General features: G+C 43.3%; 1 protein-coding gene across 5 annotated transcripts in view; it reads right to left on the bottom strand.

Annotated features, from left to right (window-relative positions):
- The window catches only part of KYNU (kynureninase), a 996465-nt gene that overhangs the window by 964503 nt on the left and 11929 nt on the right, over positions 1-20033 (bottom strand). The window contains exon 1 of one of the 5 annotated variants that reach the window (XM_085647554.1): positions 9027-9113. The exons of 3 other annotated variants lie outside the window; for them this stretch is intronic. In XM_085647554.1, the coding sequence (XP_085503680.1) occupies positions 9027-9077 (51 nt within the window). In that variant the 5' untranslated portion in view covers positions 9078-9113. Of the gene's footprint in view, positions 1-9026; positions 9114-20033 lie in introns of those variants that run through there. One more of the 5 variants, XM_085647552.1, reaches the window with a different exon arrangement.

Below are 20033 nucleotides of genomic sequence, written 5' to 3'. Positions count from 1 at the left end.
ATGGTTCTCTATCCCCATAGCCCAACAGGCGGCCCTACGGGGACGCTCCTCGCTCACCAGGAGGTAATGTCCAGTGTGCACATGCGCACTGGAGTTTCTTCACTCCCAAGATGGGGCCTTGATTCAGCGCTCTAGTTTTCCATCTCCATATCACCCTACCCTGGCCACGTACGTCGCGGATGCGATGACATGGACAGAGGTGGGGATGGTTAACACGGGCTGTGAACACGTGGTGCATTGAACCTGCACGGTGCCGGGAGGGACAAGTCGTCCGACACAGCTCACCTTGACAAAGTAAGTTTGGCATTTCAATCTCTTCATGGAGGTCAGAGACAGTTCCGCTGAGGCATTTTGGTACTCATCGAACGGCCCAAGCCCCTTGACCTACCTTGGTGCTTTGTTCCCAATGGCAATCATCTCCCAGGGCTAGCCTAAACCAGGCCGGGTCTCAGTAACATTGTTACTAACATATTGTTCCTTTTAACTCTTAAACTTACTCTTGTCATTTTCTATTCCTGTGTCCCACAGAGTATGACGATAGGGAGCTGTCCTCGCTCCCCCGCCAGTTCGAGTTTGGATTTTTAATGAACTCGGTAAGATTTGCTGAGTGAATGGTCATATTTTCTTCTCCTAGCACTGATGCCTGATCTTCTCCTGAGTAATTTTAAAGAGTAAATGAGTGCAGGCTGTGCGCTTGTGTGGGACGTCTATTATCATTGCATGCACCGCAGGGCCTTAATATTTTAACCTTCAGACTGTGTCGGTGCTGCGATGTCCATAAAGAATCGCTATCTATGATCGGGTTGGTAGACATCACTTTGGATGTTTGTGTGTTTTTATTCACAGAGGGCACTGCACTGATTTCTTGGTACTTGTTGTTCTTATTGACTCTGTTACAGGTTTCCCATGGAGAGCAATTTACTGCTCTACATTTTCTCTGAGCATTCACTCAAAAGGGTACCCACCCTCTACCCTTGGATCAAGGAGGTAGGGCTAGTACCCATGGGATCTTTCTTATGTGAGTCCTAATGAAAGCTGTGGAATTTTATTTGGCTGGCTGAAACATGACAACGTTTTTTGCAGAGTGGAGGGGTAGGTGACTCATTATAGCCTTCCATACCACCATCCACTGGTCTTTCAATTGACCTTTTTACTCTGGAAAGGGAATCCAAGATTAAAGTTGGATTTGGGATATCCAGAGGCCAGTTTTAATTGATTGCTTATGCACCAATGTTTACTTGTGATCCCATATTGTTTCTAACTACATGTTGTATTGTCTTCCCCCTCCCCATTGCTCCACCTCCAGCATTGGTCTGCGCGGAGGTGTGTTAGCAGCCCTATGATGAAGCATTACACAAGTTTCTGTGTGTGAGGGCAGTTTTAAAACTCTTGGGTGTTTCCCCCCAACCTTAGATCACAGCAATCATTAACATGAAGTCCCTCTTCTATTTGTGTATAAAGTTGTTGCAGGAGGTAGAAGTGGGACGTTATTTCCCTCTACCCCTTATCTTTTGTGTGTGGTAAATGTATTATATACCATCATGTATAAATGTTCAACTTAGTTATATCTGAGTACTGCGCTGTCTACACTAATATACATCTATAAATCTGTAATGATGGTCAGCCATAATGGATTGAGACTTTAACCCCTTGTGTGCCCATGACGAGCTGGACTCGTCATGGGCCGCGGTTGCGCTGTGCCCATGACGAGTCCAGCTCGTCATAAACCCCGCCCGCTAATGTAACGGCCGGCACAGGGCGGGGAAAGGGCGTGGCACACAAGGGGTTAAATCTTAAAATAAGTTCATTATTTTTTTAATATACAAATGCTTGTATTAAGGCACTCCTACCTTACTCAGTGGGCTAAACATTTAAAAGACTATCATACAATACCAAAAAAACCTTGAGACCCATTATTTTCTAACAGGTCTGAACGAGGATTCTTTTAGGTACATAGGTCAACATTGTATTGTTTTTAGTACTTATCCTAGCTTATTTTACTGCATCTAAGCATGCAATTATTATTAAAATCTTTTAATTATTTTTAAAATATGTAATGCACACAGCTACCACTGGGGGTTTTCCAAAGCAGGCCAGATAGGAGGAACAGATTAAAAAAGCCTGTTCTTCAGGTCCTTGCAAAAGGCAAGAAGTGACACACAGTTCCTCAGAGAGTCTGGAAGACAATTCCATAGTTCTTTCCCTTAATATGCAAAAGAGTGCCCTTTCATGCGAGACAGGCAGAACCTAGACACAGTGAACAAGGCACGGTGTGTTGATCTCAAGGAATGAGAGGGATGATATGACAGCACCAAATCCTGGTTGTAGCAAGGTCTGAGTCTTATTTTTCCCTTGACCATGTAGGTTAAAATTTTGATTTCATGTGATTAGAAATTGTAGGCCAATGCAGCTCATGGAAAAGATCTGAGACTGAGGCAAATTTAGGAAGCCGGTAAAGTAGCCTAGCAGCATCAATCTAAGCTTGCTGCAGGCAATGGAGTGTCGCTTTGTTGGATCCTACATTCAGCACATTGCCGTAATCGAATCTGGGAAGGATTATGGCCTTAATCACAGTCCTTTGCGCAGAAGTGGGGATCTGCTAAATTATTTTTTTTAGCCACTAAAGCACTGCAAAACAAGTGGTCATCGCCTTGGCCATTTGAGGCTTCATAGATAACTTATGATCCAGAAGGAAGCCCAAGTATCTGACCCTTGAGGATGGAGTAGGCAGAGCCCCTAGGGAAGCAGGCCAATGTTGTGAACCTCAGACACCAGGGGTCTTGCCCATATTCATGACCTCACTTTTCTCTCCATTGAGCTTGAGTGAGTTTTTAGTAATCCATGAGCAGATTGGACTCAATTCCAGGCTAGGATCAGAGGGTCCATGATTATGAGCAGATGACAAAGTATAGATGATCTGAGTATCATCTACAAAAGAAAAAAGGGTCAAGCCACTGCTCTCTACTTCATCTGCCAGAGGACGGATGTAGATGTTAAACAGGATTGGGCTCAGCACAGAACCCTGCAGGACTTCAGCGGTTAGCGCTTGTGTCTCAGACCTGGCCCTGGAAGAAAAGGCTTGAAAGGACTGAACTTTTAGGAAAGAGCTTAGGCTCTCCAGTGCTGGGCCTTTCAGGTCTAGTTCCATCAATCTTTCCATCAAGATAAAATGAGGTCTAACAAAATGTGTGCGGATGTTCTGCCCTCATCCAGGCACTGCCTTAGGAGCTCAGTTACACCCAAAAGGGCGCATTCTGAACAATATTCAGTCCTAAAACTTTTGAGAAGAAGGGTAGCGGAGAGATTGGGTGGACATTTGACAAACTTACTGGGTCCAAGTTGGCTTTTTTCAGGAGTAGAAGAACCATGGCATGTTTCCACTTCTGGGGGACACATCCCTCATGAAGTGAGGCATTAGGAAGATCCATACGCATGGATAATAGGCTAGAATCCAATTGCCTGAGCATGCTAGGTTGGAAAGGGTCAGCTGGGAACCTGACCTAATAGACTGAAGAATAGATTTAAGAGATACATTGTCCAAAGGGGACCATGTACTAGGTTTCAATGGCAGGCCAGAATTGGTCAAGATACCTTGAAAGACTGCTTGAGATGGGTTCTGAGTGTCAGTATCCACAAGAGTATTATTCAATTGTACTTTTTGAGTACAGTCCCTGGTTAATTTTGTGTGAAGAAGAGGGCAATCTCCTCACATTGAATTTGAGAAAGTGGAGGAGTGGAAGGTGAGTTATGGGGGTCGGATAAATACTTAACCACATGTGTGAGTAGAATGTGTTGGTGCGTTTTCAGTTAAAATTGTAACATCAAAAGTCACAACAAGATGGTTGGACCAAAGTAAGGGGAGAGGGGGAGTGGTGACCAGGTCTGCTGAATTGAACAGATCAGGTCCAAAAGATGACCAGCATCATGAGTTGGAGTGGAGTTAAACAAATTCAGATTAAGGACAACAAGGTCCTCTATGAAGGTGGAACTCTGAGTGCATTTACGGTCTTCCAGATGAACATTAATATCACGCAATAAAGTAAAATTGGCAGATTTTATGTGTGGGGCTGCTAGAACCAGGAAGGAGTAACATCAGTTTCCCGCATAACCAGGGCGGCAATACACCAGAAAACCTGAGAGCATGAATATGTATGCTGGCAAAAGCACAAAAAGCAGTGCTTCGCAGGCAGAAAGTGGGATGTCTTCAATCTTACACTGGAAATTATTTTAAAAAATGATAGAAATCTCACCACCTGTCCTGTCTTTTCTGTGTTTCCTAACTATAGAATAATGTGGGGCTCTTCCCTGAGCCCCACATTATTTAATATCTATATGTCCACATTGGAGGAGGTTATCACCCCATTCGGAGTGAGCGTCGTCAGCTATGCTGACGACACACAATTAGTGGTGTCTTTGTCCCATCCCAAACAACAGAAAGCTGATCTCTTCAACTGCCTTACGCAGGTTCATCGTTGGATGAATAGATCAGCCTTAAAACTAAACGGGACAAAAACGGAGGTCCTTATACTTGGCCCGAAAGGAACCTCACTCCCCCTGGATAGTTGGCCAGCCTGTCTAGGTCCTCTCCCTGACCCAAAAACAGAGGTGAAAAGCTTGGGAGTATGGATCGACTCCGATCTCTCATTTATTCCGCAAGCAAAGAAGGTAGCAGGGACCTGCTTCGGTCTTCTAAAATCTTTGAGGAAAGTCCTGCCCCTTCTTCCCCCTAAATCCCAAAAACTGCTAATCCAAGGTCTCATAATATCGAGACTAGACTACAGTAACGTGATTTATCTGGGCGCTCCCGAAGCGACCCTTAATAAATTGCAGAGAATTCAGAACACTGCTGCCCGGATCATCACAAACACCCCGGCCAGATCATCTGCTAAACCCGCTCTCAAACTCCTCCATTGGCTCCCCATAAGGGAGAGAGTCAAATTTAAGGCCCTGTGCCTGGTCCACAAAACGTTACATAACCAAGGCCCCCCTATCCTCAGCAATTTTGTCACCCCTTACATTACCACTAGATCCCTCCGCTCTAACGCAGAAAACCTCATCAATACCCCAAGATTCAGGAAAGTCCGATCAGGAGGAAGACGCTTCTCGGTACAAGCTGCCCGTCTTTGGAATTCACTCCCCCATGACTTACGTCTTGAACCACAATATCTGCGCTTCAGGAAGCTGCTAAAAACACATCTCTTTCCCTAGCTTCCATGCCCCCCCCTGTTTTGATTTCCCACCCTTCCTCTCTTTTGCTCTTAGCTCCCGGGCCTCAGATTTGTTGAATTAGGGTTTTTAGCGCTGGGATACCTCCGGGTGACTATGCGCTTTATAAGAATAAATAATAATAATAATAATAATAATAATAGAAAAGCTGGGGGGAGCACAGCAATTACACCTGGTGAAGATCCCTTATTCAACCAGGTCTCAGTAAGGAACAAAAGCATCTTGTTTAAAATCCCATAAAAGTCAAATAGATGCTGATGCTGAGACAAAGGCTGACAGTTCTTGCTAAAGAAGTGAAATTCTCGAGCAGGAATTGCTTCTCCAGGTGGTTTAGAGATGGGCTCAGCCATTCTAGGCATAGTGCCAGAACCACAGGCATAGGGTGGGAGCACTGCACTGTGGACATTACAGTTTAGTGAATTTTGGCAAGAGAAGTTATACTCACTACAGGTTTAAGGACTCACCTATGGGTCAAACACTTGGCAGTTGGGAGGGTAGTCCAGTTGTAGTGCTGGTCAACAGAGTAAAGCTGCTTGAGACGGACTAGAGTTTGTGGTCCCTGGCCGGATGGAGACGAGTACAAATGGGCTTGCCTTAGGAGTGCCATAACTGTGGCGGCAGCAAACCAACTGTGTGTAGCTGCCAAAATTACCTTTTATCTCAACTTCTTTAAATAAAGGTCAAGTGGAAATGAGTGATCCCTAACCAAGCACCACTGGAAAAGTCTGATCTTGTTAAATACACCTATATGCTGGCTGCACTTTGTGGTTAGTATTAAAATAACATCCGAGACTGCTTTTAAATAAAAGACCCATCCTCACATCCTAGACTGCTTTTAGTTCCAATACCCAGCCTGGAGTTTTGCCTTACTTCTATTTGTTGATACAACATGAAAACATTAGATCCCCGATAACTCAACCACCTAATGCAATAATGAAATGTGAATTACAGAGTATTGGGACATATTATTAAGTTATAAATATCCAGATACACAAATTTTTTAGTTTTAAATATCGTGTCACATAAATATTGTGATGAAGAAATATTGTTAAAAAAAATATACCACGTTTTTCAATTAAGTAATACCGTTTTAGAGAATATCATTGTTGTTAATATTGTTTTCATTAATACATTTGTACAAATATTGTTTTTTAAGTATCTTTATATGTTTTAAATAATATTATGATTGTATATGGATATATTGTTTTAAATGTTTTTAAATATAGTTTGTAATTTTAAGTTATTCATAGTTTTGAATAAATTGTTAATAGTAATTTATGGTGTTTTAGTAGGTTGTGAGGTTTGCAGACATATATGGTGGGTTAATTAAGTATAATTCATTTTAATTGTATTTTTATTAATAAGTTAATTAATAAATAAATATGTACATTGGGTAATTCGTTTTTAAATATTTGAGGTGTGAGTTGGTGGGTTTGTATGGGGATAGGGTGGGAAATTAATTAAGTAATAATCTATGAGTAATTATCTATTAATTTATTATTAGACAATTTATAGTTAATTATGTAAATGGTGTAATTATTATATTTTTAAGTTATATTTTAGGTGTCAGTTGTAGGGTATTGAATGGGTATAAGGTGGGAAGTTACTTAAGTACTTCAGTAAATATTAAATATCAAGTAAATATTATATTTAATTAAAACATGCCATTTATTTATAATGATGTAAATTGTTTAATAAATATATTTATCTTATATATTAGCTGTGTTGTTGTGTGTTTAGGGGATATGGTGGGGATTTATTTAGATCATTATTATTTAAAAGTTAATTATTCATTTATTATCAATTATTTTATTTATTACTTAAATGTGCTATAATTTTTAATTTTACTTATATTTTAAATGTGGTCTGCTACATATGTGGGAATGTAATTAAAGACTCAATTAATAGCATTTTTTAATTGTTATTTTCTTATAATTATGTACATTGTTTAATTGTTTTTTCAATGTATATATATGTATACTTGACTTCGAGAAAGGCTGGGATCAGCCGAAACAAGTCAGGACAGACAGCATGCTGCTAAATAAATAAAAGGAATTCTGCTTACCAGGAGTGCCCACTTCTGCTCTTTTTTGCCAGAACTGTTTGAAATATATATATATATATATATACATAATTTTTATATTTGGTGTTTTATATTTTTGTTCAATTAATATATGTATTAAAATATGGCATGTGTTTTTCATTGAAAAACTTTCCCTACTGCTTACCAGACTGGATTGGGAATAGTAAAGTTCACCCTTCCTGAGTCCCAAGCTTTCCCTGCTGTTGCACTGACTGGAGTGGGAATATTAAATTGTACCCCTACATCCTCCAAAGCTTTCCCTACTGTTGTACAGACTGGCGTGGGAATAGTAAATTTCACCCTTCCCGAGTCCCATGCATTCCCTACTGTTGCATTGACTGAAGTGGGAATATTAAATTGTACCCCTCCACCCTCCAATGCTTTCCCTACTGTTGTACAGACTGGAGTGGGAATAGTGATTTTTACCCCTTCTGAGTACAGCAATGTTCCTCCTGATCCACATACTGGAGTGGGAATAAGACATTTTGCCCCTCTGCAGTCCAACACTTTCCCTAGTGTTGCACCGACTGGAGTGGAAATAGTAAATGTTACCTCTCCGCAGTCCAATGCTTTCCCTACTGTTGCACAGACTGGAGTGGGAATAGTGAATTTTACCACTACTCAGGCCAACACTCTCCCTACTATTGCACTCACTGCAGTGGGAAAAGTACATGTTGACCATCCTGAGTCCAATGCTTTCCCTACTGTTGCACCGACTGGAGTGAGAATAGTACAATTTACCCCTCCTGAATCGGAATTTTTACACCTCCTTAGTCCAACACTTTCCGCACTGTTGTACAGAACGGAGTGGGACTAGCAAGTTTCTCCCCTTTGGCGTTCAACTCTTTCCCTACTGTTGCAGAGACTGGAGTGGTAATAGTATATTTATTATCCCTAGAATGTAATCGTTTTGTTAATTTTGTTTAAATATATGTGTTTGTGTATTTAATTTTATATTGTTTGTACAGAAAATTGAAATAAATATTTCAGTGAAACGTATTTCTTTCTAATGTTTACTTTTTATGTATAATTACATTTTTTTAATTGTTTGCAGTTTATTTGTGTATCAAAAAGGAGAAGAGGGGGGACCTAGGAGCTAATGAAGGTCCAGTGTCCATGCTCCTAATGCTTATATGAACAACAACAAGAGGACACTGTTCCTATAACAGGGTGCAAAAAGTCACCCATGTTTTGGGGTGCAAAAGTCACCCATATAAAATTAGGGAAGAGAAAAGGAAATCCTAGGGATGAAGAGTCCATAGAAAAGGAGAAAGGAAAATTCATTCTTTGTCCTTTAGTGCCCTCACACACCCCAAGGGGTGTCATGCTTCATCATCGGGTAATTGCTCCTCGTAGGGCCGGCGCTGCAATTCCCTACGGGTCCCCCGAAGGGTCACTTTGTCGGAGATCTTTTCAGGACTGCCGGATGGTGCATGAGGGTGTGTGAAGGAGGGGGTCTTCTGAGGGTAAGAGAGATGCGTGCAAAGTGCTACAAAAAATCATAAATAATAAAGGGTAAACTTGCAGCTTGGTTGTAGACATTTTACCCTTTGTAGTAAAAATATATCGCCCCAAAGGCACACTATGCCTAGGTGTCAGAGGTCATGGGTCAACATGTTTCGCGCCTGGATCGCCATAAAGGTCGGTGGCGCTTCTTCAGGACCAAAATCATAAAAAGTGTAGTGCACGTGAACCAATATACATCACATTAAAATACCCTCTTTTTTCTTCTTGAGTCAGGGCAGTGCAGAAATCTGTATACTCTCATTCTGGCTACAGCTGTGTGGTAGAGACTGCTCCTGACCGTGCCTAGGAAAAAGAAAACGGAATCAACCACAGATGTGGGCATCAATACATATTGATGCATTCATAATGTGCTAGCACTGTGTGCACATCGATTAGACAAAGGAAAAGAACAGAACAGACACACAAGACCGATTAATTGTTGGTGCTCCAATGAGCCACAATCATGTATGGTATCATAGGTACTGTGACGAGACCTTACTCTGTGCATAAGCTATTTTAGCCAAAAAGTACCATGCTCGGGTAACGGTGCCGCCAATCTAATATTGCTGAGTTGATAACACACAACTATCTATTGTAAAGGGAGTGCTTACCTAGCACTGTAAAAATGTAAATCCCCTTGGCAAGAGCAATGGATGCCCGCATATAACCGGGCTGTAGAGACAAACAAAGACATTTTGTCGTCAAATCAAAATACTCAATGCACTGAGCAGTTGCTCAGAATCTTACAACACATTTAAAAAGCTTTTATAAATGATTCACTTACAATTTCACAAGGGTGTTCCCTCCTCTGAACCTACCCCGTCCATGCGTATGCCGAAAATGCGCTCTTCGTGACCAGGCGCGATATTAATGAGGTGGCGGGATCAGGTGTCTGGGCGGATTCCCTTTCCGGGGTGTGCTCTAGGCTTCCAAAACACGGGGGTGCATGCGCGAGTGCACGGATGAAATGCGCATGTGCATGAGGGGAGAACTACTCCCCAGTATCTAAATACCGGCTCTCGAGTTAACAATGCGTTGATGGGGCAAAACTTAGGCGACAGGTGCTGCCGACAAGAATTCCCACAGTAAAAGACGGTAATGCGTTGTAGGGCTAACTCACGCTAAACGAACCCATATAAAGATTCTATTACTGAGCAAAATCCCATCCCGTATGAAATTCAGGGCGAGTCTGTGTTGTAGATAGTAGGTAAATTAATCAATGAAGTTGGTATTTTCTGTTGAATGAAAATAATGGGGCTATATCTAGGGTCACCAGGACACTGCGTACACCGGTGCCCCCCACCCCATAAATCAACCTAACAATTAAGTCAAAAGGAGGGCTGGAACTTTAGCCATAACAGGTGTTTTAGGGCGAAGTCCGGCCACCTTATACTGTTAATATGATAATGTCTCGTGTGTCTAAGAAAGGTAAAAAGAGGAAAGAAGCAATAGTATGGTCCCTCGGCTAAGCCGCCGTGCATTATCTGTATCAAAAAGGAGAAGAGGGGGGACCTAGGAGCTAATGAAGGTCCAGTGTCCATGCTCCTAATGCTTATATGAACAACAACAAGAGGACACTGTTCCTATAACAGGGTGCAAAAAGTCACCCATGTTTTGGGGTGCAAAAGTCACCCATATAAAATTAGGGAAGAGAAAAGGAAATCCTAGGGATGAAGAGTCCATAGAAAAGGAGAAAGGAAAATTCATTCTTTGTCCTTTAGTGCCCTCACACACCCCAAGGGGTGTCATGCTTCATCATCGGGTAATTGCTCCTCGTAGGGCCGGCGCTGCAATTCCCTACGGGTCCCCCGAAGGGTCACTTTGTCGGAGATCTTTTCAGGACTGCCGGATGGTGCATGAGGGTGTGTGAAGGAGGGGGTCTTCTGAGGGTAAGAGAGATGCGTGCAAAGTGCTACAAAAAATCATAAATAATAAAGGGTAAACTTGCAGCTTGGTTGTAGACATTTTACCCTTTGTAGTAAAAATATATCGCCCCAAAGGCACACTATGCCTAGGTGTCAGAGGTCATGGGTCAACATGTTTCGCGCCTGGATCGCCATAAAGGTCGGTGGCGCTTCTTCAGGACCAAAATCATAAAAAGTGTAGTGCACGTGAACCAATATACATCACATTAAAATACCCTCTTTTTTCTTCTTGAGTCAGGGCAGTGCAGAAATCTGTATACTCTCATTCTGGCTACAGCTGTGTGGTAGAGACTGCTCCTGACCGTGCCTAGGAAAAAGAAAACGGAATCAACCACAGATGTGGGCATCAATACATATTGATGCATTCATAATGTGCTAGCACTGTGTGCACATCGATTAGACAAAGGAAAAGAACAGAACAGACACACAAGACCGATTAATTGTTGGTGCTCCAATGAGCCACAATCATGTATGGTATCATAGGTACTGTGACGAGACCTTACTCTGTGCATAAGCTATTTTAGCCAAAAAGTACCATGCTCGGGTAACGGTGCCGCCAATCTAATATTGCTGAGTTGATAACACACAACTATCTATTGTAAAGGGAGTGCTTACCTAGCACTGTAAAAATGTAAATCCCCTTGGCAAGAGCAATGGATGCCCGCATATAACCGGGCTGTAGAGACAAACAAAGACATTTTGTCGTCAAATCAAAATACTCAATGCACTGAGCAGTTGCTCAGAATCTTACAACACATTTAAAAAGCTTTTATAAATGATTCACTTACAATTTCACAAGGGTGTTCCCTCCTCTGAACCTACCCCGTCCATGCGTATGCCGAAAATGCGCTCTTCGTGACCAGGCGCGATATTAATGAGGTGGCGGGATCAGGTGTCTGGGCGGATTCCCTTTCCGGGGTGTGCTCTAGGCTTCCAAAACACGGGGGTGCATGCGCGAGTGCACGGATGAAATGCGCATGTGCATGAGGGGAGAACTACTCCCCAGTATCTAAATACCGGCTCTCGAGTTAACAATGCGTTGATGGGGCAAAACTTAGGCGACAGGTGCTGCCGACAAGAATTCCCACAGTAAAAGACGGTAATGCGTTGTAGGGCTAACTCACGCTAAACGAACCCATATAAAGATTCTATTACTGAGCAAAATCCCATCCCGTATGAAATTCAGGGCGAGTCTGTGTTGTAGATAGTAGGTAAATTAATCAATGAAGTTGGTATTTTCTGTTGAATGAAAATAATGGGGCTATATCTAGGGTCACCAGGACACTGCGTACACCGGTGCCCCCCACCCCATAAATCAACCTAACAATTAAGTCAAAAGGAGGGCTGGAACTTTAGCCATAACAGGTGTTTTAGGGCGAAGTCCGGCCACCTTATACTGTTAATATGATAATGTCTCGTGTGTCTAAGAAAGGAAAAAAGAGGAAAGAAGCAATAGTATGGTCCCTCGGCTAAGCCGCCGTGCATTATCTGTATCAAAAAGGAGAAGAGGGGGGACCTAGGAGCTAATGAAGGTCCAGTGTCCATGCTCCTAATGCTTATATGAACAACAACAAGAGGACACTGTTCCTATAACAGGGTGCAAAAAGTCACCCATGTTTTGGGGTGCAAAAGTCACCCATATAAAATTAGGGAAGAGAAAAGGAAATCCTAGGGATGAAGAGTCCATAGAAAAGGAGAAAGGAAAATTCATTCTTTGTCCTTTAGTGCCCTCACACACCCCAAGGGGTGTCATGCTTCATCATCGGGCAATTGCTCCTCGTAGGGCCGGCGCTGCAATTCCCTACGGGTCCCCCGAAGGGTCACTTTGTCGGAGATCTTTTCAGGACTGCCGGATGGTGCATGAGGGTGTGTGAAGGAGGGGGTCTTCTGAGGGTAAGAGAGATGCGTGCAAAGTGCTACAAAAAATCATAAATAATAAAGGGTAAACTTGCAGCTTGGTTGTAGACATTTTACCCTTTGTAGTAAAAATATATCGCCCCAAAGGCACACTATGCCTAGGTGTCAGAGGTCATGGGTCAACATGTTTCGCGCCTGGATCGCCATAAAGGTCGGTGGCGCTTCTTCAGGACCAAAATCATAAAAAGTGTAGTGCACGTGAACCAATATACATCACATTAAAATACCCTCTTTTTTCTTCTTGAGTCAGGGCAGTGCAGAAATCTGTATACTCTCATTGTGGCTACAGCTGTGTGGTAGAGACTGCTCCTGACCGTGCCTAGGAAAAAGAAAACGGAATCAACCACAGATGTGGGCATCAATACATATTGATGCATTCATAATGTGCTAGCACTGTGTGCACATCGATTAGACAAAGGAAAAGAACAGAACAGACACACAAGACCGATTAATTGTTGGTGCTCCAATGAGCCACAATCATGTATGGTATCATAGGTACTGTGACGAGACCTTACTCTGTGCATAAGCTATTTTAGCCAAAAAGTACCATGCTCGGGTAACGGTGCCGCCAATCTAATATTGCTGAGTTGATAACACGCAACTATCTATTGTAAAGGGAGTGCTTACCTAGCACTGTAAAAATGTAAATCCCCTTGGCAAGAGCAATGGATGCCCGCATATAACCGGGCTGTAGAGACAAACAAAGACATTTTGTCGTCAAATCAAAATACTCAATGCACTGAGCAGTTGCTCAGAATCTTACAACACATTTAAAAAGCTTTTATAAATGATTCACTTACAATTTCACAAGGGTGTTCCCTCCTCTGAACCTACCCCGTCCATGCGTATGCCGAAAATACGCTCTTCGTGACCAGGCGCGATATTAATGAGGTGGCGGGATCAGGTGTCTGGGCGGATTCCCTTTCCGGGGTGTGCTCTAGGCTTCCAAAACACGGGGGTGCATGCGCGAGTGCACGGATGAAATGCGCATGTGCATGAGGGGAGAACTACTCCCCAGTATCTAAATACCGGCTCTCGAGTTAACAATGCGTTGATGGGGCAAAACTTAGGCGACAGGTGCTGCCGACAAGAATTCCCACAGTAAAAGACGGTAATGCGTTGTAGGGCTAACTCACGCTAAACGAACCCATATAAAGATTCTATTACTGAGCAAAATCCCATCCCGTATGAAATTCAGGGCGAGTCTGTGTTGTAGATAGTAGGTAAATTAATCAATGAAGTTGGTATTTTCTGTTGAATGAAAATAATGGGGCTATATCTAGGGTCACCAGGACACTGCGTACACCGGTGCCCCCCACCCCATAAATCAACCTAACAATTAAGTCAAAAGGAGGGCTGGAACTTTAGCCATAACAGGTGTTTTAGGGCGAAGTCCGGCCACCTTATACTGTTAATATGATAATGTCTTGTGTGTCTAAGAAAGGTAAAAAGAGGAAAGAAGCAATAGTATGGTCCCTCGGCTGAGCCGCCGTGCATTATCTGTATCAAAAAGGAGAAGAGGGGGGACCTAGGAGCTAATGAAGGTCCAGTGTCCATGCTCCTAATGCTTATATGAACAACAACAAGAGGACACTGTTCCTATAACAGGGTGCAAAAAGTCACCCATGTTTTGGGGTGCAAAAGTCACCCATATAAAATTAGGGAAGAGAAAAGGAAATCCTAGGGATGAAGAGTCCATAGAAAAGGAGAAAGGAAAATACATTCTTTGTCCTTTAGTGCCCTCACACACCCCAAGGGGTGTCATGCTTCATCATCGGGCAATTGCTCCTCGTAGGGCCGGCGCTGCAATTCCCTACGGGTCCCCCGAAGGGTCACTTTGTCGGAGATCTTTTCAGGACTGCCGGATGGTGCATGAGGGTGTGTGAAGGAGGGGGTCTTCTGAGGGTAAGAGAGATGCGTGCAAAGTGCTACAAAAAATCATAAATAATAAAGGGTAAACTTGCAGCTTGGTTGTAGACATTTTACCCTTTGTAGTAAAAATATATCGCCCCAAAGGCACACTATGCCTAGGTGTCAGAGGTCATGGGTCAACATGTTTCGCGCCTGGATCGCCATAAAGGTCGGTGGCGCTTCTTCAGGACCAAAATCATAAAAAGTGTAGTGCACGTGAACCAATATACATCACATTAAAATACCCTCTTTTTTCTTCTTGAGTCAGGGCAGTGCAGAAATCTGTATACTCTCATTGTGGCTACAGCTGTGTGGTAGAGACTGCTCCTGACCGTGCCTAGGAAAAAGAAAACGGAATCAACCACAGATGTGGGCATCAATACATATTGATGCATTCATAATGTGCTAGCACTGTGTGCACATCGATTAGACAAAGGAAAAGAACAGAACAGACACACAAGACCGATTAATTGTTGGTGCTCCAATGAGCCACAATCATGTATGGTATCATAGGTACTGTGACGAGACCTTACTCTGTGCATAAGCTATTTTAGCCAAAAAGTACCATGCTCGGGTAACGGTGCCGCCAATCTAATATTGCTGAGTTGATAACACACAACTATCTATTGTAAAGGGAGTGCTTACCTAGCACTGTAAAAATGTAAATCCCCTTGGCAAGAGCAATGGATGCCCGCATATAACCGGGCTGTAGAGACAAACAAAGACATTTTGTCGTCAAATCAAATCTAAAGGACAAAGAATGAATTTTCCTTTCTCCTTTTCTATGGACTCTTCATCCCTAGGATTTCCTTTTCTCTTCCCTAATTTTATATGGGTGACTTTTGCACCCCAAAACATGGGTGACTTTTTGCACCCTGTTATAGGAACAGTGTCCTCTTGTTGTTGTTCATATAAGCATTAGGAGCATGGACACTGGACCTTCATTAGCTCCTAGGTCCCCCCTCTTCTCCTTTTTGATACAGATAATGCACGGCGGCTCAGCCGAGGGACCATACTATTGCTTCTTTCCTCTTTTTACCTTTCTTAGACACACGAGACATTATCATATTAACAGTATAAGGTGGCCGGACTTCGCCCTAAAACACCTGTTATGGCTAAAGTTCCAGCCCTCCTTTTGACTTAATTGTTAGGTTGATTTATGGGGTGGGGGGCACCGGTGTACGCAGTGTCCTGGTGACCCTAGATATAGCCCCATTATTTTCATTCAACAGAAAATACCAACTTCATTGATTAATTTACCTACTATCTACAACACAGACTCGCCCTGAATTTCATACGGGATGGGATTTTGCTCAGTAATAGAATCTTTATATGGGTTCGTTTAGCGTGAGTTAGCCCTACAACGCATTACCGTCTTTTACTGTGGGAATTCTTGTCGGCAGCACCTGTCGCCTAAGTTTTGCCCCATCAACGCATTGTTAACTCGAGAGCCGGTATTTAGATACTGGGGAGTAGTTCTCCCCTCATGCACATGCGCATTTCATCCGTGCACTCGCGCATGCACCCCCGTGTTTTGGAAGCCTAGAGCACACCCCGGAAAGGGAATCCGCCCAGACACCTGATCCCGCCACCTCATTAATATCGCGCCTGGTCACGAAGAGCGCATTTTCGGCATACGCATGGACGGGGTAGGTTCAGAGGAGGGAACACCCTTGTGAAATTGTAAGTGAATCATTTATAAAAGCTTTTTAAATGTGTTGTAAGATTCTGAGCAACTGCTCAGTGCATTGAGTATTTTGATTTGACGACAAAATGTCTTTGTTTGTCTCTACAGCCCGGTTATATGCGGGCATCCATTGCTCTTGCCAAGGGGATTTACATTTTTACAGTGCTAGGTAAGCACTCCCTTTACAATAGATAGTTGCGTGTTATCAACTCAGCAATATTAGATTGGCGGCACCGTTACCCGAGCATGGTACTTTTTGGCTAAAATAGCTTATGCACAGAGTAAGGTCTCGTCACAGTACCTATGATACCATACATGATTGTGGCTCATTGGAGCACCAACAATTAATCGGTCTTGTGTGTCTGTTCTGTTCTTTTCCTTTGTCTAATCGATGTGCACACAGTGCTAGCACATTATGAATGCATCAATATGTATTGATGCCCACATCTGTGGTTGATTCCGTTTTCTTTTTCCTAGGCACGGTCAGGAGCAGTCTCTACCACACAGCTGTAGCCACAATGAGAGTATACAGATTTCTGCACTGCCCTGACTCAAGAAGAAAAAAGAGGGTATTTTAATGTGATGTATATTGGTTCACGTGCACTACACTTTTTATGATTTTGGTCCTGAAGAAGCGCCACCGACCTTTATGGCGATCCAGGCGCGAAACATGTTGACCCATGACCTCTGACACCTAGGCATAGTGTGCCTTTGGGGCGATATATTTTTACTACAAAGGGTAAAATGTCTACAACCAAGCTGCAAGTTTACCCTTTATTATTTATGATTTTTTGTAGCACTTTGCACGCATCTCTCTTACCTTCAGAAGACCCGCTCCTTCACACACCCTCATGCACCATCCGGCAGTCCTGAAAAGATCTCCGACAAAGTGACCCTTCGGGGGACCCGTAGGGAATTGCAGCGCCGGCCCTACGAGGAGCAATTGCCCGATGATGAAGCATGACACCCCTTGGGGTGTGTGAGGGCACTAAAGGACAAAGAATGAATTTTCCTTTCTCCTTTTCTATGGACTCTTCATCCCTAGGATTTCCTTTTCTCTTCCCTAATTTTATATGGGTGACTTTTGCACCCCAAAACATGGGTGACTTTTTGCACCCTGTTATAGGAACAGTGTCCTCTTGTTGTTGTTCATATAAGCATTAGGAGCATGGACACTGGACCTTCATTAGCTCCTAGGTCCCCCCTCTTCTCCTTTTTGATACAGATAATGCACGGCGGCTCAGCCGAGGGACCATACTATTGCTTCTTTCCTCTTTTTACCTTTCTTAGACACACGAGACATTATCATATTAACAGTATAAGGTGGCCGGACTTCGCCCTAAAACACCTGTTATGGCTAAAGTTCCAGCCCTCCTTTTGACTTAATTGTTAGGTTGATTTATGGGGTGGGGGGCACCGGTGTACGCAGTGTCCTGGTGACCCTAGATATAGCCCCATTATTTTCATTCAACAGAAAATACCAACTTCATTGATTAATTTACCTACTATCTACAACACAGACTCGCCCTGAATTTCATACGGGATGGGATTTTGCTCAGTAATAGAATCTTTATATGGGTTTGTTTAGCGTGAGTTAGCCCTACAACGCATTACCGTCTTTTACTGTGGGAATTCTTGTCGGCAGCACCTGTCGCCTAAGTTTTGCCCCATCAACGCATTGTTAACTCGAGAGCCGGTATTTAGATACTGGGGAGTAGTTCTCCCCTCATGCACATGCGCATTTCATCCGTGCACTCGCGCATGCACCCCCGTGTTTTGGAAGCCTAGAGCACACCCCGGAAAGGGAATCCGCCCAGACACCTGATCCCGCCACCTCATTAATATCGCGCCTGGTCACGAAGAGCGCATTTTCGGCATACGCATGGACGGGGTAGGTTCAGAGGAGGGAACACCCTTGTGAAATTGTAAGTGAATCATTTATAAAAGCTTTTTAAATGTGTTGTAAGATTCTGAGCAACTGCTCAGTGCATTGAGTATTTTGATTTGACGACAAAATGTCTTTGTTTGTCTCTACAGCCCGGTTATATGCGGGCATCCATTGCTCTTGCCAAGGGGATTTACATTTTTACAGTGCTAGGTAAGCACTCCCTTTACAATAGATAGTTGTGTGTTATCAACTCAGCAATATTAGATTGGCGGCACCGTTACCCGAGCATGGTACTTTTTGGCTAAAATAGCTTATGCACAGAGTAAGGTCTCGTCACAGTACCTATGATACCATACATGATTGTGGCTCATTGGAGCACCAACAATTAATCGGTCTTGTGTGTCTGTTCTGTTCTTTTCCTTTGTCTAATCGATGTGCACACAGTGCTAGCACATTATGAATGCATCAATATGTATTGATGCCCACATCTGTGGTTGATTCCGTTTTCTTTTTCCTAGGCACGGTCAGGAGCAGTCTCTACCACACAGCTGTAGCCACAATGAGAGTATACAGATTTCTGCACTGCCCTGACTCAAGAAGAAAAAAGAGGGTATTTTAATGTGATGTATATTGGTTCACGTGCACTACACTTTTTATGATTTTGGTCCTGAAGAAGCGCCACCGACCTTTATGGCGATCCAGGCGCGAAACATGTTGACCCATGACCTCTGACACCTAGGCATAGTGTGCCTTTGGGGCGATATATTTTTACTACAAAGGGTAAAATGTCTACAACCAAGCTGCAAGTTTACCCTTTATTATTTATGATTTTTTGTAGCACTTTGCACGCATCTCTCTTACCCTCAGAAGACCCCCTCCTTCACACACCCTCATGCACCATCCGGCAGTCCTGAAAAGATCTCCGACAAAGTGACCCTTCGGGGGACCCGTAGGGAATTGCAGCGCCGGCCCTACGAGGAGCAATTGCCCGATGATGAAGCATGACACCCCTTGGGGTGTGTGAGGGCACTAAAGGACAAAGAATGAATTTTCCTTTCTCCTTTTCTATGGACTCTTCATCCCTAGGATTTCCTTTTCTCTTCCCTAATTTTATATGGGTGACTTTTGCACCCCAAAACATGGGTGACTTTTTGCACCCTGTTATAGGAACAGTGTCCTCTTGTTGTTGTTCATATAAGCATTAGGAGCATGGACACTGGACCTTCATTAGCTCCTAGGTCCCCCCTCTTCTCCTTTTTGATACAGATAATGCACGGCGGCTCAGCCGAGGGACCATACTATTGCTTCTTTCCTCTTTTTACCTTTCTTAGACACACGAGACATTATCATATTAACAGTATAAGGTGGCCGGACTTCACCCTAAAACACCTGTTATGGCTAAAGTTCCAGCCCTCCTTTTGACTTAATTGTTAGGTTGATTTATGGGGTGGGGGGCACCGGTGTACGCAGTGTCCTGGTGACCCTAGATATAGCCCCATTATTTTCATTCAACAGAAAATACCAACTTCATTGATTAATTTACCTACTATCTACAACACAGACTCGCCCTGAATTTCATACGGGATGGGATTTTGCTCAGTAATAGAATCTTTATATGGGTTCGTTTAGCGTGAGTTAGCCCTACAACGCATTACCGTCTTTTACTGTGGGAATTCTTGTCGGCAGCACCTGTCGCCTAAGTTTTGCCCCATCAACGCATTGTTAACTCGAGAGCCGGTATTTAGATACTGGGGAGTAGTTCTCCCCTCATGCACATGCGCATTTCATCCGTGCACTCGCGCATGCACCCCCGTGTTTTGGAAGCCTAGAGCACACCCCGGAAAGGGAATCCGCCCAGACACCTGATCCCGCCACCTCATTAATATCGCG

This window comes from Triturus cristatus, chromosome 3_2 (genome assembly GCF_964204655.1).
Source record: "Triturus cristatus chromosome 3_2, aTriCri1.1, whole genome shotgun sequence".
Classification (NCBI taxonomy): Eukaryota; Metazoa; Chordata; class Amphibia; order Caudata; family Salamandridae; genus Triturus; species Triturus cristatus.
Note: the sequence above shows the minus strand (reverse complement) of the source record. Positions and strands in the feature narration are given on the sequence as shown.